The sequence below is a fragment of the Rattus rattus genome, chromosome 11 (genome assembly GCF_011064425.1).
Source record: "Rattus rattus isolate New Zealand chromosome 11, Rrattus_CSIRO_v1, whole genome shotgun sequence".
NCBI classification, from domain to species: Eukaryota; Metazoa; Chordata; class Mammalia; order Rodentia; family Muridae; genus Rattus; species Rattus rattus.
The window spans coordinates 43,036,373-43,062,686 of NC_046164.1; the positions used below are offsets into that span (position 1 = coordinate 43,036,373).

General features: G+C 39.1%; 1 protein-coding gene across 2 annotated transcripts in view; it reads right to left on the reverse strand.

The window, feature by feature from the left end:
* Arap2 (ArfGAP with RhoGAP domain, ankyrin repeat and PH domain 2) overlaps positions 1-26,314 on the reverse strand; it is a 131,728-nt gene that overhangs the window by 98,605 nt on the left and 6,809 nt on the right. For both annotated transcript variants that reach the window (XM_032915862.1, XM_032915864.1), the window contains exons 2-4: positions 24,568-24,746; positions 4,155-4,270; positions 1,990-2,189 (exon numbers count right to left, since the gene is read on the reverse strand). In XM_032915862.1, coding sequence (XP_032771753.1) covers positions 1,990-2,189; positions 4,155-4,270; positions 24,568-24,746 — 495 coding nt within the window. The remainder of the gene's footprint in view (positions 1-1,989; positions 2,190-4,154; positions 4,271-24,567; positions 24,747-26,314) is intronic.

The window sequence follows — 26,314 nt, forward strand, 5'->3', positions numbered from 1 at the left end:
TCACAGAGGCTAAAGCACTAACCAAAGAATATACAGAGGGTAGACCTAGGCCTCCCTGCACATATGTAACAGAAGTGTAATAAAGACCACTTGGTCTTCATGTGGGTCCTGAATAATTTGTTCAGAGACTTATCTCAAAAGTTGTTTCCAATATGTGGGATTTGTTCTTCTACCTGAGCTGCCTTGTCTGACCTCAGTGGAAGAGGAAACCCCTAGTTGCACAGAAACTTGAAGTGTCAGCAAGATACCTAGGTGGACCCAACCCACTCATAGAAGGGGAGGTGGGTGGGGGAAGGATTGTGGGAGGGGGTGACCGGGAGCCGGGCAGTTATTGGCATGTAAAATAAATTAATTAAAAATATAATAAAAAAAGATAAGATAAAATTTTTCCTAAGCATATAATAGGACGGAGGGGGGAGGGGTAAAATGTTTTCACAAACTTTATAAATAATTAGGACTTTAATTGAAAATAAATATTTTTCATACAGAAAAAAAAGAGACTGGAGAATGGAGACTGAGAGACAAAATACACTGGTTGTGTGAAAAGAAGGCTGATTACAAAATGCACAAGGGAAATGCAGTTAAAAAAAAAAATGAGAAGAGCCTATGCTGGTCACTGTGTAGTCAGGAAAGCAACTCAAGTTGGAAGGGGGAAGGGGGAAGGGGAGCAGAGTGTTACAAAAGAGGGACTGAGGAGCCATGAGGAGGAAGGAGAGAAATGTAGCAAGAGACAATAGCTAGGAGCCAGAGTGTGTTCATTCGTTTGTTCTCTTTCTCTCTCTCTCTCTCTCTCTCTCTCTCTCTCTCTCTCTCTCTCTCTCTCTCTCTTTCTCTCTCTCTCTCTCCCCCTCCCCCTCCCCCGACCTCCCCCTCCTCCTGCCCTCCCCTCCCCCTTCCCTTCCTCCCTCTCTGTCTCTCAGATGGAAAAGGAGAAGAGGATGGAGGAAAACACTCAATGCAGGAACATAGCAGAGCTGTTTCTGTTACCACAATGGTAATTTGGTGGTTAGGAAAGCCACCTAAACAGAGCTCCAGAAAGTGCCTAGGTTCTAGACAACTATCGCAGCTGGGATCCTCACCGGCTCTGCTCAAGCTAAGGCTCCTGTCCTGTACTATCCCAGGCCTGGTAGTCAAGTCTAATCCTTTTCTCATCATCCTCTATTGTAACAACTATTTCTGTATTTGTCGAAAGAACTTTGTCATATATAACTTTCTACCTTTGTAGAGGAGCATCAGAAGACGTGGTGTTGCATAAGTCTGTGCGGGCACTGAGATGACAACCAAGTAAAAGGTCACAAGAAGAAAGGCATTTATGGCACTAGCTTCTTTCATAAGCATCAATTTTACTGTGAAACACTGTGCTTCAAATTCACAATAGAGAAGATGTAAGGTCCAACATATAAGAAAAGAGCCAAGCCCTTGGTCCTGCCAAGACTGAACCCCAGTGAACGGGATTGTTGGTGGGAGGGTGGTAATGGGAGGAGGATGGGGAGGGGAACACCCATATAGAAGGGGGGGTTAGGGGGATGTTTGCCTGGAAACCAGGAAAGGTAATAACAATTAAAATGTAAATAAGAAATACCCAATTTAATAAAGATGGAGGAAAAAAAAGGGCCTATAATGTCTTCAATATAAAAAATGCACCTTAAAGCAAAGATGAGATCATAAACAAAACTGTGCATGCAAATATGCAAAATTATTCTGGATGGATTCTAGTATCAAAAACATTTACACTATGCTATTTTAAAAACCTATACATGGACCAGTAAACCTAAGTATTATTACATACTTAAAATTTAATTTTTATATTGGATTCAGATAGAAGTGAGTGAGGATAGGAATACATTCCTAAATGGACTCCTACTTGATAAGGTTTAGCTCCCCTCACTTTTCACAACTGTTACCTAGGACATATTATGTGCGATAACAGAGAACTGTCAGTGCCAGGCTGGCACCAAGTAGAGATGAGCACAGCTCGTCACTAATTACCTGCGCACTTCTTACAGACGACGACACAGAGATTGATGGATGCCCAGTCAGGGTCCGGGGCCTTACAATCTGCACAGCTCCTGTTGGATTCATTAAACCAAATCTTTTCGGCTACTTCATAATCAGAGAGAGTTTCCGCTATCGACTGCTGCACAGCTTCAATCCATTCCTGTTTTTCTTTCTCCGAATCGGCTGTGAAGCTGAAACAATTAACATTTCTGCATTATTGATCTCCCTTGTAAAGGCCAATTAAGCAGGGTGTTCACTTTGCATATTCATTTCATCCACAAATTAAATAGCAGCTAAAATTATGCCTGCTGGGCAGGATTGGATTGTCTTTTTTCCATTAAAAATTATTTAATTTAACAAATCATTTTCTTTTTCTTTTGATTTTTTTTCCATTCTGCTTATGGCCTGCCCTCTTCACATATCTTCAACTAAAATTAATATGCTTATTTTTTGTGATCAAGATATAGAGAAATTGCCCTGGTAGGTCAAAACAAATGAGAGCCATGTCTCTTAAGCAATGGATTATATAATAATCACTAAAAGAGACTGGCAGGGATTCAAGGCTGCTGGGGTATTTTGCCAAGCAACTATACCATCATATTTTAAAACTAAAATAATCAAAAGAAAAAAAAAAAAACACCAGAAATTGTGATTTTTGTCAGATTTAAAAATGGAATTTTTTAAGTTAGAAAACTGGCCAGATGGCATTAAGAGATTGAGAAACATGAAAAGTTTTAAATGGTTACTAATTTAAAGGATTACTAACTCAATTTTAGCTAGCTCTGACACAGTTTGATTTCTTAGTGTTGGCTAGATGCCTCACTGAATGAATAAAATATTAAACAGTATTGCTGCCCTTCAAGATTTATTGTTTGTTTATTATAGGTAATATCCAAATATGCCACAATGACACAAAACAAAACTACTGTAATGTTAATATTTTATTCTATGAACTATAATTATCTGAAGTACAATGAAAGAAATTGGTGTTAGACTATTCTAAACAGTCTATAAAATAAGTGGCTTATAGGAACTGTATTTTCCAGAGAACATTATGATCCCTTCAATACTACAATATTAACAAATTCTTATTGATTTTAAGTTCTCCTAGATGTTAGCCATGGCCAACATCTGTATTCAGCTGAGGTTAGAATATGCTTGTGTGTGTGTGTGTGTGTGTGTGTGTGTGTGTGTGTGTGTGTGTTTTCGTGTGCACTCACACATAAACATAGGTGGCAGGGAGAAGTACAGTGTTGAGGGTAGAAGGAAGTCAAGGCCTTGTGAATGCTAGGTAAGTAGGCAAGCACTGTGCTACAATCCAAGCTGTAGATCTACAAGTGTAAAATTAAAGTTTATTATTCTTTATTTGATCATTTAAATGAAAATAGGAGCCTACCAACCTATTTTGAGAAACATATGAGATACTCAAGAGTATCTCAGAAATTATTAAGCCATTTAAAGGCCGAGGCAATTGCTTCTGACTACCAAGAGCCTGATGTGTGTCATTTGGGACAAATGTATCACTGTTGTTGCACTCAACAAATTTACCCATGTCTATAGTATACAGTGAACCTATGAAATCATTATGCATGAGTAAAATATGTTAAGTACATTGAGTATTGTCCATTGTCATAGTGATCCAAATGCTCAAACATCATAATATATCTTATACATATGTCAAGATGTTAAAATATTTCAAACAATGACTTCATGTGGCACATTAAACTCAGCTTGATTCTGAGATTCTGAGCTGAGGCATTGGAAGAAATCACCTGCAGCAACTGTAACTAAAGCCAATTTTAAAGTGGGATTCATCTGATCAGGCTAAAAGAAAGTAAACAGAATCTGAAATGTAACACTATTTCATTCTTTCTAAAATGTGAAAGAATTAGCATTTCCCTATTCTGAGTTTAGGAACAAGGTACTACAAAAAGGAAGCAACCCATGCCTCATGAAGGAATTATCTTTGCCAGCTGCAGTTATCCCAGCCACTTTCAGTGATTTCCTCTATGCCTACTTAGACAATGTGGATAAGAAAAATGATTATAATGCTTCAGTAAAATGTAATACTGCCAGCATTACAACATCTCCAGCAAGCCTTTTAGTAGTTATCAAAACAAACATACGCACACACATTTTTTTTAAAAATAGCTTACCTGAAACTCCTGTAGGGAGTGATTATCTCAAAAGACTGTTTCACAGCTCGATCTATTTGCTTCACATTTGCAACATTCATAGGAATTATGGTAATGCCAAGTCCACTCTTAAAATCCTAGTACAGAGCAAAAGTACAAGACCATTTTTTGAAAATATAGCCATGATGTCTTTGTTATTCAGGGACTCCGAGGAACATTACTACATGTGAAGACTCAGTTAAACAACTTGAAAATAAAAAGATCAGTTCTTCTCACAGTAGGCAGACCCTTCCAGTGTATGGTAACACTAAACCAGACTAATCTACCCTGAAAGTTGATATCTTCGTATGAAAGCTAAATTGATGAGACCATAAATCAGTGGTTCAAACCTTCCTAATGCCACAAGCCTTTAATACAGAGTTCCACATTCAGTGGTGACCCCTAAGCATATAAGTATATTTGTCAGACACCGCCGGAACCTGAAGGAACAGACCGGATAAACAGTTCTCTGCACCCAAATCCCGTGGGAGGGAGAGCTAAACCTACAGAGAGTCAGACACGCCTGTGAAACCAGAAGAGACTGCACTCTGCACACATCTCAGACGCCAGAGGAAAACACCAAACGCCATCTGGAACCATGGTGCACGGAGGCTCCCAGAAAGAGCGGCGCAGATCTTCCCAGTTGCTGCCGCCCCTGAGAGGTGGTAGGCAGCACCCCACGAGCAAACTTGAGCCTCGGGACCACAGGTAAGACCAACTTTTCTGCTGCAAGAGACCTGCCTGGTGAACACCAAACACAGGCCCACAGGAACACCTGAAGACTTGTAGATAGGAAAAACTACACGCCCAAAAGCAGAACACTCAGTCCCCATAACTGGCTGAAAGAAAACAGGAAAACAGGTCTACAGCACTCCTGACACACAGGCTTATAGGACAGTCTAGCCACTGTCAGAAATAGCAGAACAAAGTAACACTAGAGATAATCTGATGGCGAGAAGCAAGTGCAGGAACCCAAGCAACAGAAACCAAGACTACCTGGCATCATCGGAGCCCAATACTCCCACCAAAGCAAACAGGGAATATCCAAACACACCAGAAAAGCAAGATCTACTTTCAAAATCATATTTGAACATGATGCTGGAGGACTTCAAGAAAGACGTGAAGAACTCCCTTAGAGAACAAGTTGAAGCCTACAGAGAGGAATCGCAAAAATCCCTGAAAGAATTCCAGGAAATCATAACTAAACAAGTAGAAGCCCATAGAGAGGAGTCACAAAAATCCCTGAAAGAATTCCAGGAAATCATAAATAAACAAGTAGAAGCCCATAGGGAGGAGTCACAAAAATCCCTGAAAGAATTCCAGGAAAACACAATCAAACAGTTGAAGGAATTAAAAATGGAAATAGAAGCAATCAAGAAAGAACACATGGATGTCTGCCCGGAAACCGGGAAAGGGAATAACACTCGAAATGTATATAAGAAATACTCAAGTTAATAATAATAAAAAAAATATATAAAAAAAAAAGAAAGAACACATGGAAACAACCCTGGATATAGAAAACCAAAAGAAGAGACAAGGAGCTGTAGATACAAGCTTCACCAACAGAATACAAGAGATGGAAGAGAGAATCTCAGGAGCAGAAGATTCCATAGAAATCATTGACTCAACTGTCAAAGATAATGTAAAGCAGAAAAAACTACTGGTCCAAAACATACAGGAAATCCAGGACACAATGAGAAGATCAAACCTAAAGATAATAGGTATAGAAGAGAGTGAAGACTCCCAGCTCAAAGGACCAGTAAATATCTTCAACAAAATCATAGAAGAAAACTTCCCTAACCTAAAAAAAGAGATACCCATAGGCACACAAGAAGCCTACAGAAATCCAAATAGATTGGACCAGAAAAGAAACACCTCCCACCACATAATAGTCAAAACACCAAACGCACAAAATAAAGAAAGAATATTAAAAGCAGTAAGGGAAAAAGGTCAAGTAACATATAAAGGCAGACCTTTCAGAATTACACCACACTTTTCGTCAGAAACTATGAAAGCCAGAAGATCCTGGACAGATGTCATACAGACCCTAAGAGAACACAAATGCCAGCCCAGGTTACTGTATCCTGCAAAACTCTCAATTAACATAGATGGAGAAACCAAGATATTCCATGACAAAACCAAATTTACACAATATCATACAAATCCAGCACTACAAAGGATAATAAACGGTAAAGCCCAACATAAGGAGGCAAGCTATACCCTAAAAGAAGCAAGAAACTAATCGTCTTGGCAACAAAACAAAGAGAAGAAAAGCACAAAAACATAACCTCACATCCAAATATGAATATAACAGGAAGCAATAATCACTATTCCTTAATATCTCTCAACATCAATGGCCTCAACTCCCCAATAAAAAGACATAGATTAACAAACTGGATACGCAACGAGGACCCTGCATTCTGCTGCCTACAGGAAACACACCTCAGAGACAAAGACAGACACTACCTCAGAGTGAAAGGCTGGAAATCAACTTTCCAAGCAAATGGTCAGAAGAAGCAAGCTGGAGTAGCCATTCTAATATCAAGTAAAATCAATTTTCAACTAAAATTCATCAAAAAAAGATAAGGAAGGACACTTCATATTCATCAAAGGAAAAATCCACCAAGATGAACTCTCAATCCTAAATATCTATGCCCCAAATACAAGGGCACCTACATACGTAAAAGAGACCTTACTAAAGCTAAAAACACACATTGCACCTCACACAATAATAGTAGGAGACTTCAACACCCCACTCTCATCAATGGACAGATCATGGAAACAGAAATTAAACAGAGACGTTGACAGACTAAGAGAAGTCATGAGCCAAATGGACTTAACAGATATTTACAGAACATTCTATCCTAAAGCAAAAGGATATACCTTCTTCTCAGCTCCTCATGGTACTTTCTCCAAAATTGACCATATAATTGGTCAAAAATGGGCCTCGACAGGTACAGAAATATAGAAATAATCCCATGCGTGCTATCAGACCACCATGGCCTAAAACTGGTCTTCAATATCAATAAGGGAAGAATGCCCACATATACGTGGAAATTGAACAGTGCTCTACTCAATGATAACCTGGTCAAGGAAGAAATAAAGAAAGAAATTAAAGACTTTTTAGAATTTAATGAAAATGAAGATACAACATACCCAAACTTATGGGACACAATGAAAGCTGTGCTAAGAGGAAAACTCAGAGCGCGGAGTGCCTGCAGAAAGAAACAGGAAAGAGCATATGTCAGCAGCTTGACAGCACACCGAAAATCTCTAGGACAAAAACAAGGAAATACACCCAGGAGGAGTAGAAGGCAGGAAATAATCAAACTCAGAGCTGAAATCAACCAAGTAGAAACAAAAAGGACCATAGAAAGAATCAACAGAACCAAAAGTTGGTTCTTTGAGAAAATCAACAAGATAGATAAACCCTTAGCCAAACTAACGAGAGGACACAAAGAGTGTGTCCAAATTAACAAAAACAGAAATGAAAAGGGAGACATAACTACAGATTCAGAGGAAATTCAAAAAATCATCAGATCTTACTATAAAAGCCTATATTCAACAAAACTTGAAAATCTGCAGGAAATGGAAAATTTTCTAGACAGATACCAGGTACCGAAGTTAAATCAGGAACAGATAAACCAGTTAAACAACCCCGTAACTCCTAAGGAAATAGAAGCAGTCATTAAAGGTCTCCCAACCAAAAAGAGCCCAGGTCCACATGGGTTCAGTGCAGAATTCTATCCGACCTTCATAGAAGACCTCATACCAATACTGTCCAAACTATTCCACAAAATTGAAACAGATGGAGCACTACTGAATTCCTTCTATGAAGCCACAATTACTCTTATACCTAAACCACACAAAGACACAACAAAGAAAGAGAACTTCAGACCAATTTCCCCTATGAATATCGACGCAAAAATACTCAATAAAATTCTGGCAAACCGAATCCAAGAGCACATCAAAACAATCATCCACCATGATCAAGTAGGCTTCATCCCAGGCATGCAGGGATGGTTTAATATACGGAAAACCATCAACGTGATACATTATATAAACAAACTGAAAGAACAAAACCACATGATCATTTCATTAGATGCTGAGAAAGCATTTGACAAAATTCAACACCCCTTCATGATAAAAGTCCTGGAAAGAATAGGAATTCAAGGCCCATACCTGAACATAGTAAAAGTCATATACAGCAAACCAGTTGCTAACATTAAACTAAATAGAGAGAAACTTGAAGCAATCCCACTAAAATCAGGGACTAGACAAGGCTGCCCATTCTCTCCCTACTTATTCAATATAGTTCTTGAAGTTCTAGCCAGAGCAATCAGACAACAAAAGGAGGTCAAGGGGATACAGATCGGAACAGAAGAAGTCAAAATATCACTATTTGCAGATGATATGATAGTATATTTAAGTGATCCCAAAAGTTCCACCAGAGAACTACTAAAGCTGATAGACAACTTCAGCAAAGTGGCTGGGTATAAAATTAACTCAAATAAATCAGTAGCCTTCCTCTACACAAAAGAGAAACAAGCCGAGAAAGAAATTAGGGAAACGACACCCTTCATAATAGACCCAAATAATATAAAGTACCTCCGTATGAATTTAACTAAGCAAGTAAATGATTTGTACAACAAGAACTTCAAGACTCTAAAGAAAGAAATTGAAGAAGACCTCAGAAGATGGAAAGATCTCCCATGCTCATGGATTGGCAGGATTAATATAGTAAAAATGGCCATTTTACCAAAAGTGATCTACAGATTCAATGCAATCCCCATCAAAATACCAATCCAATTCTTCAAAGAGTTAGAGAGAACAATTTGCAAATTCATCTGGAATAACAAAAAACCCAGGATAGCTAAAACTATCGTCAACAATAAAAGGACTTCAGGGGGAATCACTATCCCTGAACTCAAGCAGTATTACAGAGCAATAGTGATAAAAACTGCATGGTATTGGTACAGAGACAGACAGATAGACCAATGGAACAGAATTGAAGACCCAGAAATGAACCCACACACCTATGGGCACTTGATTTTTGACAAAGGAGCCAAAACCATCAAATGGAAAAAAGATAGCATTTTCAGTAAATGGTGCTGGTTCAACTGGAGGTCAACATGTAGAAGAATGCAGATCGATCCATGCTTATCACCCTGTACAAAGCTTAAGTCCAAGTGGATCAAGGACCTCCACATCAAACCAGATACACTCAAACTAATAGAAGAAAAACTAGGGAAGCATCTGGAACACATGGGCACTGTTAAAAATTTCCTGAACAAAACACCAATGGCTTATGCTCTAAGATCAAGAATCGACAAATGGGATCTCATCAAACTGCAAAGCTTCTGCAAGGCAAAGGACACTGTGGTTAGGACAAAACGGCAACCAACAGATTGGGAAAAGATCTTTACCAATCCTACAACAGATAGAGGCCTTATATCCAAAATATACAAAGAACTGAAGAAGTTAGACCGCAGGGAGACAAATAACCGTATTAAAAAATGGGGTTCAGAGCTAAACAAACAATTCACAGCTGAGGAATGCCGAATGGCTGAGAAACACCTAAAGAAATGTTCAACATCTTTAGTCATAAGGGAAATGCAAATCAAAACAACCCTGAGATTTCACCTCAGATCAGTGAGAATGGCTAAGATCAAAAACTCAGGTGACAGCAAATGCTGGCGAGGATGTGGAGAAAGAGGAACACTCCTCCATTGTTGGTGGGATTGCAGACTGGTACAACCATTCTGGAAATCAGTCTGGAGGTTCCTCAGAAAATTGGACATTGAACTGCCTGAGGATCCAGCTATACCTCTCTTGGGCATATACCCAAAAGATGCCCCAACATATAAAAAAGACATGTGCTCCACTATGTTCATTGCAGCCTTATTTATAATAGCCAGAAGCTGGAAAGAACCCAGATGCCCTTCAACAGAGGAATGGATACAGAAAATGTGGTATATCTACACAATGGAATATTACTCAGCTATCAAAAACAATGACTTTATGAAATTCATAGGCAAATGGTCGGAACTGGAAAATATCATTCTGAGTGAGGTAACCCAATCACAGAAAAACACACATGGTATGCACTCATTGATAAGTGGCTATTAGCCCAAATGCTTGAATTACCCTAGATGCCTAGAACAAATGAAACTCAAGACGGATGATCAAAATGTGAATGCTTCACTCCTTCTTTAAAAGGGGAACAAGAATACCCTTGGCAGGGAATAGAGAGGCAAAGATTAAAACAGACACAGAAGGAACACCCATTCAGAGCCTGCCCCACATGTGGCCCATGCATATACAGCCATCCAATTAGACAAGATGGATGAAGCAAAGAAGTGCAGGCCGATAGGAGCCGGATGTAGATCTCTCCCGAGAGACACAGCCAGAATACAGCAAACACAGAGGCATATGCCAGCAGCAAACCACTGATTTGAGAATAGGACCCCCATTGAAGGAATCAGAGAAAGAACTTGAAGAGCTTGAAGGGGCTCGAGACCCCATATGTACAACAATGCCAAGCAGCCAGAGCTTCCAGGGACTAAGCCACTACCTAAAGACTATACATGGACTGACCCTGGACTCTGAACTCATAGGTAGCAATGAATATCCTAGTAAGAGCACCAGTGGAAGGGGAAGTCCTGGGTCCTGCTAAGACTGAACCCCCAGTGAACTAGATTGCTGGGGGGAGGGCGGCAAGGGGGAGGATGTTGAGGGGAATACCCATAAAGAAGGGGGGGGGAGGTGGATGTTTGCCTGGAAACCGGGAAAGGGAATAACACTCGAAATGTATATAAGAAATACTCAAGTTAATAAATAAATAAATAAATAAATAAATAAATAAATAAATAAATAAATAAATTTGAAAGGATATACAGCAGAAAAAAAAGTATATTTGTACCTACTTCATAACTGCAAGTTTGCTACTGTCTTTGTAATATAAATATACAAATGTGACCCCTGTGAAAGTGTCTTTCAAACCTGCAAAGGGGTTGTGATAAGTTGAGAAGCAATGCCATAGACATAGGTGCCTTGCTTTGAACTGGTGGCAGTATCTTCACCTGTATCCAATCAACAAAGGGAAAGCAACCTTTTACATGTGCTAAGTATTTATTTGGTAGGAAGCCCAAAGGGAATTATGAAATTAAATATGAAATGCTGGGAAATTGAGACTAAAATGGATCGCTACAATCAATGCACATCTATTTTTCTATGATGGAAAGGAACTAAATATGGAGTTGTTGGGTTTTACTTAATCTTGTTACACTGTACCTTCTGAGGAACTATGTTCCTCTTCATTTGTATTCAAAGGCACTTGCAGTTTTATTAACTGTACAAGTGCACATTCCCAAAATTCCAATCAGACTCTTAAACATGTCCTCCAGTGACATGTTGGTATGAAAGCAACCCTTTGCTCACCATTGAAAACCACTGAGTTTATTGTGCCCTGTTGAAAATTAGAAACCAGACAGAGTACATTCTAAAAGCATCAGTATTCGCAATATTCTGCCTAGTCATATGGGCTTGGTAACTTTGCAATAAATATCTCAATATTTTGCTAATTACCACCTCAAGAAAGGAATGATCTGAGTGAGTAGATTCAGACTAAATGTGCCCAGAGTTCCTAATTTGTGATGAGAAAAATAGTAAAGGAAAATACAAAAATACTGTTCCATTTTTTACGAAGGACACTTAGCAAATGAATTTAGAAACTTGATAAAAAGGGAAAGACAATCCATTTTTTTCTATTGTACCTAATGCATGGGCAGGGAGAGTACTATGTATGAAGTACTATGTTAGCATTTCTGTTAGCACATAAGGTGATGTCCCATTTTGATCAAGATGGTATAAAATACTACATGTGAGGACAAAGAGATACCTGCTTAAAAGAAAGCCTTTCACCCATTGCCATTCCAAACCATCTAGCATTGTCGTTTAGAAACACAGAGACTGTTTGAGAATATTGTAATCCTTCAGAAGACTCCTGTAAGCACCAGGCCTTCTCTGATTGAACCAAAATTCAACAAGAAGTCACTATCTCTTCACTTTCCTGTAGGTCTCTGCACCTGTAAGTAATGCACTCCTTTTTAATAAAACTACAGCAAAACAATTTTAGAACCAAATTTCCCATATTTATGTATGTACATATGTATGCATTCAGGGAAATTAGTCACACACAGTAAAAAGGCATTTATTATTGACATTATCATTCATGTAGTTTGCATATGCATGTGTTTGGGACATGGAGTATGGGTTATGCATGGCTTTTTTGCATAGAGGGAGGTGAGAGAACACCAGGACATCTTTTCTATCATTCTCCACCTTATCCCCTAAGACAGGGTCTCTCACTCAACCTTTAGAGAAGCTGGTGCCAATCAGGCTCCAGCAATTATCCTACTGCTATTCTCCATAGTGCGGGAGTTACATGTACATATATGGACATGTGGAGCTAGAGGTATACATACACACACATACACAGACATAATATATGTAACATATATTATTATATAATATATATATACATGGTCTCTGTGCTTGTCTATATGTGTGTGTCTGTGTGTAGCTAGAATTATACATATACATATATACAAACATATATACAGTGTGTGCGTTTCTGTGTAGCTAGTTATATATATATTCATACACACATAGTATATATATATAGAATTTATGTGTGTGCAACTAGATTTATTCACATACATATATGCCTCTGTGTGTGTGTGTGTATGTGTACAGTGTCTTTCTGTGTGCATGTCTGTGTGCAGCTAGAGTTATGTATGCTCTACACAAATATACATATATATTATGTATATATATATTGTCTGTGTAGAGTATTATATAGTGTTTGCATGTGTGTATGTGTGTGTGTCTGTCTGTCTGTCTGTCTGTGGGTCTTTGTAAGTGTGTGTGTGTGTGTGTGTGTGTGTGTGTGTGTGTGTGTGTGTGTGTACATGCCTGACTGGAGTTACATGCATATGTGTGGACAACCCCTGGTGTAATATAAATCTGAGGATCCTACTTCAGGTCTTCATGCTTGCACAGCCAAGTGCTCCTATGCATTGAGTCATTTCTCCATTTTCTATTTATTATTTTTCAATATGTATGTTTATAGGTAAAATGAGAAAGAATGATTTATTGAGAAAATAAATCAATATGATATTATGTTTTCTGATAGAATAATAAATGGTTCATAATATTAAGGTACAAAGGAAGAATATATGAATAAAGATATAAAATTATATTATAATTTCAAAGAAGTAATGTGAAAGCAGGGACACAATAAAATATGGACTATTGTAGAATAATTAGAATTGGTGGTGATAGATTTCCATTTACTATACTTAGCCTAGGATGACAAACAGTACGCAAAATGAGAAGGAACACCAAACTTATAATCAGCAAAATTTTAAGACATCTCTACACATCAGTACCAGACTGACTTTACTTTGTAAATGGAAAATACCAATTCCCAAGTATCTACACAAATGTCCCTGCTAAATAATGCAACTGCTGGACAAATTCCCAAATGTGTTTTGTAAATGAGGAAGTGAGATGAGGCTAGCAAAATGAGGTATCTAACCTTGCTATAGGAATAAACTAGATAAAGCAGTGTGCCTTCACTAAATGGCCTTCTAACAATTCTCCTCAATGAGGCTCTTGACAAGAGATAGATATCAGGCCACTCCACAGTATTCTGTGAGGTGCCTGGCCTGCAAGTACTGTGTGATACTAAGGACAGATGCTCAGAATGCTTTGACCACCAGACTAGCAGATGGTGGGAATGACAACCTGTTATGGGACCTGATGAGGCTCATCATGGTTCCTTCCTGGATGGATGGCCCCTCATCTCTGTATACGAGTAATAAAATCTCTACATGTAAAGCTGTAATTCCTGGTAAAGTGAGGATCAGCTCAGCATTCCAAATTTCTCTCCAGCAAGGTAAAGATGATATTTTCTTATCATGAAAAAGTATACCCCATTTATCAACTGTCTGCCATGGCCATATGGTTCTGAGTAATTAGAGGAGGCACACAGTTCCCTAGCAACAATTGACTGTAAAATATAGAGAAGGGTAACAAAATAAATTTCAGTGCTCTTGAGAGCTATCGAATGTGAAACAACTGCAGTTCTTATTAAAAATACTTTGGTGATATTTAGCCCCCTTTCCGACTAGTAGAACATGTTCAGACAATGTTTCTTTCCTGGATGTTTGTCACAACAACCTGTGTCCATCTCTCTTTCCCATCCTGAGGGTTAACACCATGGAAAAACAAAAACAAAAGCAAGCAGATCCCTAAATTAAATGTCTTTCATTTAAGAGACTAAAGAGGGCTTGTAGATTAAGCAGCATTCTATATTTAGTGTCTGTGGCCAACACAAAATTTTAGAAGGCTGAACATTGCCACTAGCAACCAGGATCCCAGGTGTTGTTAGCAGACAAGGACAGGACAGTGCAGATATGTAAATGAGCTGAGTCTGTCAGGCTTAAGGAAGAAACCTGGCTGGGTAAGCATTAGAAAGCTACCCAGTTTATCTAGACCTCAAGTCACACTGTCTTAGCCAGGGTTTCTATTCCTGCACAATCATCATGACCAAAGAGCAAGTTGGGGAGGAAAGGGTTTATTCAGCTCACACTTCAACACTGCTGTTCAGCACTAAAGGAAGTCAGGACTTGAACTCAAGCAGGTCAGGAAGCAGGAGCTGATGCAGAAGCCATGAAGGGATGTTTCTTACTGGCTTGCTTCCCCTGCCTTGCTCAGCTTGCTTTCTTATAGAACCTAGGACCACCAGCCCAGGGATGGAACCACCCACAATGGGCTGGGTGTTCCCCCCTTGATCACTCCTTGAGAAAATGCCTTTCAGCTGGGTCTCATTGCGGCATTTTTTCAATGGAGACTCCTTTCTCTGTGATAAACTTCAGCTTGTGTCAAGTGGATGCACAAATCTAGCCAGTAGACACACCATGTGTAAATAGTGTAATTCTACCTTAAAATATAGTTATAAAAATGAAATGAACTGAGGTGAGTTAAAAAGCTTAATATGCCCAGATGACTCTTTTATTTAAAAGTTGTACAGGAACAAAATGTTACTCATAAAATATTACAGTTCATATGTAATCACGGAATGATTCTGTGTTAAATATTCTGAATGAAGTTATCACAAATATTGACCAAGATACTGAAATGAGTCATTTATACAAATTTGTTCCAATGAAAAGAATCCTGAATTGATCACGCTGTGCAAGAGGAAAGAAAAATGCTCGTCCCTAGAGGGAGAAATTAAGAAAAGTCCGTTAACCTCAAATCCACTGAAAATCTCAAACCTAATTTTAGAAATTGTGAATGCTAGATTTCCCTGCCAGGAATTTAAGAGTTTGGTGCTTAAACATTTGTCGAAAACAGATGTGGCATTGTATGACATTGGCACTAGACTTCTAGGAAACACCAGATGCAGAGCTTGGCCAGAGAAAGCACCAGAGAATGTGAGGTCACCACCTACATCCTGTGGCTTCTGTGCCATATAAACTAAGCCCTTGGAGGCCAATCTGAATTCTGTTAGTACTCCATCCCTAAGCTGAAGCATCAGGAGACTTTACATTAGGAGGACTGGGGCAGAAAAGAGTCTCTGTTATACTCTTATTTGAGAATATTTAATCAAATGAGTTTATGTAGTTAAAGCCCTAATGCCACAATCAGTATCAAATCGATGCCCAAACTCACCAAGCAAGGCATCTGGTTGTAATGAACTGGCTAATATTAGTGTGATATTTTAAAACCCATCAGGAAGAGATGGGAAACTATCAGGAAAACAGAACAAATAGAAGCCAAGGCCACGTCTCTTAAATTTGCTTCACATCCATGTGCTGAAATCTAACCATCTAAAAATATCAATTTCTATAACTCCAGTTCCAGGAGATTTAAAATCCTTCTCTGGCTTCTTTACCTATTTTACATATGGTAATTCACACACACACACACACACACACACACACACACACACACACACACACACACACACCACACATACACACACACTAAATAAATCTTCAAAAATTACCTTTAAAGATTAAATGTCAATTATACCTATTATACTGTACAGAGTATTTCATTTTTTTAGATTTTTTTTTTTATTTCTGTATGTTTGAGAAGAAAGGAGAAAGAGACAAAGGAGGGAAGAAAGGCATGGAACAGAAGGAAGGAGAGAGGAAAGTCAAGAGGGGAGAGGGACAGAGAGAAGAAGGAGATGGGTAGAGGGAGGGGAAAATATACCATAAGAGTGTACGCCAAGAAGGCATTGGATGTCCCTGGAGCTATAGGCAGCTGTGAACTATAAAAATGGGTTCCATCTCGGTTTTCTTAGAAGAGTTCAGTGGCTCAAACTTAGGTCTTCTAGAAGAGAAGTCCTTGTTCCTAACTGCTGAGCCATCTTTCTAAACCACAGTAGACAACATTTTAAATGTAAATGGGTCTTGAGGAAAAGTGTCAGAGGAATTCTGTGTGTTTGTCATTGTGCCTATCTGTAGGTATGTGTGTCTGTGGGGGAGAAAGGACAACCTCAAGTGTCAGTCTTCTACTTGACCTTGTTTGAGACAAGGTCTCTTCGTGGCATTGGTGCTCTATATAACAGGCTACTTGCTAGAATGTTTCTGAAGATTCTCCTCCCATGTCCTTGTAGGAAAACTATACTGCTGATGCCCCCCCACCCCCACCCCTGGTTAAATATCTTGTTTTTACATGTTCTGAGGATTCAAACTCGGGTCTTTTTGCTTGCCTGACAAACTATTTTGCCCATTGAGTCATATCCTCCATCCTGAGGAATAATTGTTAGGTTAAGTACTAAATTTACATCTACCCATTGAGGAGGGGCAGACAGAGAAAGGAGAGATAGAGAGGCAGCAAAAGACAAACAGAAAGATGGAGAGAAAGGGAACAATTTGATTTGAATTGATTGAAGCTAGAAGAAGAATGGGGAGATGGATCGGTGGTTAAAGTACCTGACATTCTGAAAGCATGAAGACCAGAGATTAGAATTCTGAAATACATGTCAATGCCACCCTGCCTATAGTTCCCAAGGTAGTGCTTGGAATTCAGATATAGGAATTCCCCAGAGCAAGCTGGGTAGTGAGGCAAGACAAACTCATGAGATCCTGTTTCAAGGGAGAAACCCTGTCTCAGTAAGATAAAAGAGCATTAAGGAAGACTCTTGATGATAGCAGCTGATCTCCTTATGCATTCACACACTGCACACACCATCATACACACACACACATATGGCCACACACATATGAACACATACAGAGTGCGCACATGAGATGAACTGAAATCTAAAAATGTTGCACAGAGATTCTCAGAAAGTTCCTGGTAATGTATGCTACTTTGTTATTCTCACCACAAACTAAGCTTCCAGAGAGCAGAGATCAGTTGACTTTCCACAAGGTAAGCTTGCATCTATAACCAGCCAGAAATAAAAAAGTGCCTGCTAAATACTTCCTAAGTGTTCAGATGAATCTTGAAACATAATGACTTTAATATAGCCCACATACAACCAATTACAGAAGTCCTTTTAAACAGATTGAAAGTGATAATACATAAATGCTGTCACAAGTCTAACACACTGCAGGTATAAGGAATAGAAGAAAATTGTGAAAACTGAAACAGGGAAGGAAGGCTTCTGAAATGGAGCTAAATATGTAAGGGGTGACATTTAATTTGTGCAATGAGGGCCGTGCACTGGGTAATTAGGCGAAGAATTCTAGTGCTGTTTTCCAAGATGCTATTGCATCTCTAACAAGGGTCTTCTCTAAATCTCCATGTCTTTTCCCCTTTTACTTCTTAGAGCCTAGCTGAAAAAAGAAAAGACTAAAAACACCTCTGGCAATATTTTATATGAATCCTCTCTGGTCTCTCTGCTCTGCAGCCTGAGAGCCCCTCTGGGTTTCGACTCCAGCAATGTAGAAATGAAGGCAAGTGCACAAAGCAAGGGAGAATGAGAGAGCCTTTGAACTGAGCAGCCAGGAAACCAGAGACTGTGTTAAATGCAGGTTGATGTATATTATTCATGGAGTTACACCAGTCAGAGAACACAACACACATAGATGAACAGCAAGACTGCCAGCAGGCTCACACTGATGCTCTTAAGAATGAGAGGGAATTTCAAACACCATAAATGGGCTTGTGACAAAAGTGAGTTTAAGGTGAACTTAAGTGAGAAAATGCATGTTCTTTTCTCAGGACTAGAAACAGATTCAGAAAATCAAAGTTTCCTGAGGATGCTTCTGCAGGCAGGCTGGCATTGAGAAAGCATCAATGAGGATTAGACGATAGGGTCTAGATGGGTATACATCCATCTTCAAAGCAGAGTAAATTCTGGCCAAACGGAGTGAAAGAAACTCATGGATCAAACAAATGAAAATGGCCTCTAATGGCTTTCCCTTTTCCTAAATTCTTATGGAGCCATTGGAGTTTGTGAAAACCAGGACCAAGAACCACTCCTCCCATTGAGGTCCCACAAGGCCATCCTCTGCTACAAATGAGGCTGGAGCCATCAGTCCCTCCAGTCCCTGTCTCTAGTCCTGAGAAAAGAACATGCATTTTCTCACTTAAGTTCACCTTAAACTCACTTTTGTCACAAGCCCATTTATGGTCTTTGGTTGGTGGTTTAGTCCCAGGGAGCTCTGATACCCCAGTGTAGGGGAAGGCCATGCAGGGCAGGAGGGAGGGAGGGAGTGGGTGGTTGGTTGGGGGAGCACTCTAACAATAGGAAAGGAAGTGGGATGGGATGGAGGGTTTCTGGATGATGAAACCAGGAAACGGGATAACATTTAAAATGTAAATAAAGGAAATATCCAATAAAAGAAAATAATCCAAAAAAAAAAAAAAAAAGAAAAAAGAAAAAAAAAAAAGAAAGGAAAAAACAGAAAAAAAAAAGAAGAAGAAGAAGGAGTTACTCGATCATGCAGCTCTACATGAAGTGAAACATGCAGTAAGGAGGCTTTTCCAGAAAGGCTGAACATTTTAAACTTGTATATGAATCACTGACATTTCAGTAAGTGTGCAAAAGTGCAAAGCCCAAGCCGTAGAGTTGTGAAATGATATACAAAGTGCTATGAACAATCCTTCCAAGATAGACAGCAATAATGATTTTTTTAATCTTTACTAAAATGTTTGCAAGATCTTATACCAGTGTTTCAAAATGTTCAACTTTAAAAGGTTATTCTTCTAGATAGATTAACAGTAAAAAACTGTATATCATCCAGGGGTGAATAAAAGACCCATTGCTGTTAACACAGGTTTGGTAAAAGTAAGTTTTATACATTTTCCAACTCCAGGATTTTCTTCCTCCCTTTAGCTGGATGTGTGGATCTGGACTTATATATCCCATAGAGTACCACATTTGGTACTCTTCATGGATGCATACACACTACATACCCAAAGGTTAAGCTAACACACGAGGAATAGGGCCAGAAATATGAAATTTCAAAAAAGTAATGACAACTTTAGAGGCAGTGCTCTATTTCCTTCAGAACGATGCTAGTTAAAAGGACTAACTGCATTATCTGAAACAGTTTGCCTTAATAGAGCAAGAATGAAAACCCTAGCTGCAACCTTCCAATCTAACACATGTGGTTAGGGTAAATAAGATTTCTCTTTAATGGCCAACCTTATCTTTTATCTAGTGTCTGTTCATTCTTACTGGAACAATCAACAAATTAGTAAAATTATTTATCCACTAATTGAAAGATCACTGAATATAATTCCTTGGTTAGAATGTTATAGATCAATCTCTTTTTAAAACAACATGTCTTATTGCGGTTAGGACAAAACGGCAACCAACAGATTGGGAAAAGATCTTTACCAATCCTACAACGGATAGAGGGCTTATATCCAAAATATACAAAGAACTCAAGAAGTTAGACTGCAGGGAGAGAAATAACCCTATTAAAAAATGGGGTTCAAAGCTAAACAAAGAATTCACAGCTGAGGAATGCCGAATGGCTGAGAAACACCTAAAGAAATGTTCAACATCTTTAGTCATAAGGGAAATGCAAATCAAAACAACCCTGAGATTTCACCTCACACCAGTGAAAATGGCTAAGATCAAAAACTCAGGCAACAGCAAATGCTGGCGAGGATGTGGACAAAGAGGAACACTCCTCGATTGTTGGTGGGATTGCAGACTGGTACAACCATTCTGGAAATCAATCTGGAGGTTCCTCAGAAAATTGGACATTGAACTGCCTGAGGATCCAGCTATACCTCTCTTGGGCATATACTCAAAAGATGCCCCAACATATGAAAAAGACACGTGCTCCACTATGTTCATAGCAGCCTTATTTATAATAGCCAGAAGCTGGAAAGAACCCAGATGCCCTTCAACAGAAGAATGGATACAGAAAATGTGGTACATCTACACAATGGAATATTACTCAGCTATCAAAAACAATGACTTTATGAAATTATAGGCAAATGGATGGAACTGGAAAATATCATCCTGAGTGAGGTAACCCAATCACAGAAAAACACACATGGTATGCACTCATTGATAAGTGGCTATTAGCCCAAATGCTTGAATTACCCTAGATGCACAGAAACATGAAACTCAAGACGGATGACCAAAATGGGAATGCTTCACTCCTTCTTTAAAAGGGGAACAAGAATACCCTTGGCAGGGAATAGGGAGGCAAAGATTAAAACAGAGGCAGAAGGAACACCCATTCAGAACCTGCCCCACATGTGACCCATACATATACAGCCACCCAATTAGACAATATGGATGAAGCAAAGAAGTGCAGGTCTACAGGAACCGGATGTAGATCTCTCCTGAGAGACACAGCCAGAATACAGCAAATACATAGGCGAATGCCAACAGCAAACCACTGACCTGAGAACGGGACCCCCGTTGAAGGAATCAGAGAAAGGACTGGAAGAGTTTGAAGGGGCTCAAGACCCGATATGAACAACAATACCAACCAACCAGAGCTTCTAGGGACTAAGCCACTACCCAAAGACTATACATGGACTGACCCTGGACTCTAACCTCATAGGTAGCAATGAATAGCCTAGTAAGAGCACCAGTGGAAGGGGAAGCCCTTGGTCCTGCTAAGACTGAACCCCCAGTGAACGTGATTGTTGGGGAGGGTGGTAATGGGGGGAGGATAGGGAGAAGAACACCCATATAGAAGGGGAAGGGGAGGGGCTAGGGGAATGTTGGCCTGGAAACCGGGAAAGGGAATAACATTCGAAATGTAAATAAGAAATACTCGTTAAAAAAATAATAAAATAAAAATAAAAAAACAACATGTCTTTATACCAAGAAATTACATGTGCAATGAATTTGCTCTTTATGAATAAAGCAATTATGTTCTGTTACATAGCTATTAGTACATCTAATACAAATTATACAAAAGTTCAAAAATAAACATCTCACACTTTTGAAGGAATACATTTGTTTCATAACCTTTAAAAATTATTGGTGTGCATGCATGTGTGCACGCACACGTGTATGTGCATGTGTGCGTGTGTGTGTGTGTGAGTGTGTGTGTGCATTTACAACAATAGATAACACCATCATCCAGTACCGTCCTAAAGCAGACCAAAAACCTCAATTGGGTGATGTCGTTCATGTTGAGGAGAAAGTCTGTCCTCTCTCAGCAGCCTGAGAGATTCTTCCCATTAGCTGCTTCCCCATATGAGGTCAGTAATAGACAGCTTTCCTCAGGACAATAGGAAAATACCAAAAGGGAAAGGCTTCAAAGGCTGGAATAGGACTGCATGCATGGCTTGTTCAACTTTACCACTAGTCAAGAAGACTCTATATAAGAGGACGCAAGCAACACACACACACACACACACACACACACACACACACACACACACACACAAATATGTCTTTAAAGGTAAAATATAACCACCTCGATGTGTGAAAGGAAGAAACTAAATAAATGTACATTAATATGTGTTTATTTTAAAAATAGGTTACTTATTCAAAGATGTCAGTCTCACTGCTTTCAATTTTTAAAATAATTTATTTATTTGCATAAATGGAAATGTTTCTAATTCTCAAATTTATTTGTTGCCCTGTATTTGGGACCACTTCATAATGCTTTCCCATGGAATACAGCACTGACAGGAGACAGGAGGAGAAGAGTTCAAGGTCATATGCTACAAGAGACCCTGTCTTGGGAAAGCAAAGCAAATGAACAGACAACTAAAGCACTGGGCCGACTACCTGTAGCTGCTCTTGTAGATTTTCACCTTGTAGATGAAACTGCCCTGGTAGATATGTACATGCTTTTGAGAGTGCACAGCCTGACACAACATTAAGTGCTTGCCCCCAAATTCCGAGGCAATGTAATTAGTCACAATAGTAGTCCTTGCTTATTTCTAAAACATAAAAGTTGAGAAAAGATTTAAATAGAGCTTTTAGTAAGAAGACAAACTTAGAATTAAAAAAATTCTAGTTTTAAATGAAGCTTGGCATGATGGAACTGTTAGCCCTGTACCAATTATATAAACTTCATTTTATTCATTTAATTCACAGATGACAGGATCTTCTTCCGATAATTATATGAAAGTTTAAAAGGGAGTGTTTATAAATTAATTAGCATAGTACCTGGCATTTAGCCAGGGACAAACATTTTAGATTCCACATTCAAAATATTACTAAAGCAATGATTTCAAAAAAAAAATAGTCCTTCTTCCAAAGTGTTAATAAAACTCGAAAATATATTATTTCTAGAAAATAACATACACTCGGATAATCTAGTTAATGTGAGCAATGAAATGAATAATAGGGATGGTACTGGGTCTGTGCAAATACAAAAATGAATACCTCAATTCGGCAGAAAAACTTCAACTCAGATAGTTGCAAATTATGAGTTTTGGCCTGAATTCCAATGAGAAAAGTTTTAATCACCTATCCTCACAGACTTCAGACACAATATTCACATCCAGTTCACATACCCTGTTAAGCTGTATGTCACTTTTTTTAGGATTATGATAAATATTCACATTATTAGTTTGCTGATGTTACTCAGTGATGCCTACCACAGCTAATTGGCTGACATTACCCACCCCAAATAATGAATACATTCACAATGAATTTTGAGGGTGCTTTTGGTTAAAGAGCTGTATTGTTATTTTTTTTCCCTACTGCTTGTTTTCAGTTGATAACTCTGCTTTAGACAGGAAAAGAGTCAATTTTGAAACTTACCATAGTCCATTATTAAATGAATTCATTCTAGAATTCATTTCTATTCAAAATACACTATTTCATATCTCAAATAAGAACTAAGTACCTAATGAAGAATTTGCTTCTACATGCAAAAGTCTAAATGGTAGAGAAAAGGAAACTGCACTACAAAATCAAGCATGAAGCTTGTAAAACACAGAAAAACACTTTAATTATCCACAAGCCTCCTCAAAAAAATACTTAAATTATCTCTTTAGTGATTTGACCAAAAACAATATAATTAAAGCCCATATATGTGCATATATGTGACATATGTATATGTATATATCTAAAAAGAAAGAAAGATAGATAAGACAGACAGACAGACATGGCTGCAAGCATATGCACCAACATATCTCTATACCCACAGCTCTATACTATTGCTCTATTATCAAAGCAATTTCATGACAAACAGAATAAAGATGATAAAAATAAAGATGATAAACTTGGAGTGGCAGTTTCAAGGAGCTACATACCCCACTGGCTCAGAATTTGGTCTTCCCTCAGTAACACTGTTTGGGAGGAGGTGTTAGAGATGTGAGGGGTGTGGCCTTGAGGAGGAAGCAAGTCACTGTGGCAGATTTGTGATCTTTAATCCTAGGACCTTCCCACTCACCCACTTTGATTTGTGCTCATGAGTATGGCTCAAGATGTATGCTCAGAGCTTCCTATTCTTACTGCCATGCCTCACTGCCATACTGGACTCTTTCTTTATTCTAGAACATTAAGCTAAAATCAATTGCCTCTTCTATAGGGGGCTTTGGTCATGCTGTTGTCACATCAACAAAAAAGCAAGTAATACACTGAGTTACTGATTATTTTTTTTTTTGGTCTTATACCACAAAGAAATGGAATTTGGCCCATCCATAAACATCTGTATTTATTCTCATCTGACAGCTATATGTTACTTCAATTAAGGCATACTTTTCAACAATGCTATTTCCTCAGTCCACTAGCAATCCTCCCATCTAATGAAGATACTTTTCTGAAACAAAGCATTCATCCAGATTTTCTTTGTTATCGTTAATAGAGCTTTTAAAGCAAAACCAAGACTATAAATAAAAATACACATGGCTCTCAAAAGCTAAGCACGGTTGCTGTCATTAAAGAATAGTAATTTACAGTTAATATCACAAGGCTCACCTGCTCGTTTTTGCAAAGCCACACACTGTTGCCCCTTAACACAGTAAAAATTTTGGCTTTATAGCCTCTCAATTCAAGATATCCACATTTCTCAGGTGACACGGCTGCTTGCAACTGTGATGTAAGTGATGGCGACTTCAGTGCACTTAATAATACACTGATCCAATCATTCCTCTCTTCTGAAATTAAAGGAGAAAATATGTAAGACATACCAACAAAGAATATCGACATAAGATCCTCTTGCTTATGAAGCACATCACATACAAAGTTCTTTACCACAATCACAGCCTGAATTTCACTGTTAGCAGAGGCAGGAGTTCAATTTTAACAGAACAAAAAGACTATGCAGATGCCCTGGAGCCAGTATGATGAGCTTCTTCTAGGATCATACAGAAGACGCCACATCTTAGGCTCCATTTCAGCCCCAAATAAGACTGCATTTACAAAGAACTTCTGGAGACCTAATACCTTCTTCATGTCTGACATGATTCAGGAGACTGGGTTTTCTCTCTACTATAATTTTGAAATGAAATATTTCCATTAGGGTCTTGGTTGGAGCTTGGAGCCACCAGCTGGTGATGGTATTTTGGGAGGTTATGGAGAATGGAGAGTCAGAGTTGCAAAAAGTAGTTACACAAAGAGGAGTTCTTTTGAAGGCCATATAAGTGTGATTCTTCCTTTCAGTTTTTTCACTGTAACTAGGTCAAGAAACTTCTAATTTACATACACCCCACCCCTGTTGGATTTTTCCCAAATATCTAAAACAAAGCTTTTAGAAAAAAGCAGTATCACTTCACAACTGGTGGGTTAAGCAGGGAAATACTCAACAAATGATTCTTTATAACTTTTTATTATCTTTGGCCTATCTTTTTTTTGGCCTGTTTTATTATTTTTTTTATTAATCATTCCATTCGTTTACATCTCAAATGATATCCCACCCAACCACTCAGCCCATGATATCTCACTTCCTGGTTAGACCTCCACCAACCCCCCATCACACATCTGACCTCCCCGTCCCCTTTGCCTGCATGAAGGTCCTCCCCTACCCAACCACGCTCTCCAGCCCCATCACTCCCCCTACACTGGGGCATCAGGCCTCCACAGGACCAAGGGCATTCCCTCCCCTTTCTGTCAGGCCAACTTTGGCTACATATGTATCTAGAGCCATGGATCCCTCCCTGTACACTCCATAGTCTAGACTCTGGGAGAACTGGGTGGTCAGGCCAGCCTACGTTGTTCTTCCAATAGGATTGCAATCCCCTACTGCTCCTCCAGTCCTTCTGCCAGCTCCCCCATCAGGTTCCCTAAGCTCAGTCTGATGGTTGGGTCCAAGCATCCACATCTGCATTGGTCAGTTACTGGCCCGACCTCCCAAGGAACCATTTTTTGTCCCTGTTCTTCCTTTGGACATGAACATTTCTGGGTTTAAAACTTAGAGATGGTAGGTGGCCCCAACCCTCGACCTTGCCTATCTACTGGAGGTGGTCTCAACAGGTTCTCTCTCCTCCTTCTCTGTGCATTTTGGCTAACGTCATCCCCGTTGGGTCCTCAGAACCTTACATTTCCTTCGTGTCTGGGACCATCCAGTGGCTATCCCCAGTTCCTTATCCCCCCTGATACATATTTTTGTTTGATTTCTTGACCCTCTGTACCTCTCTCACATCTCCTCCAGTTCCTGATATCGCTCCCCCCAATCCTCTCCCTCCTTGGTCCCCCTCTCCCTCCACCTTCCACTATCATCCTGTTC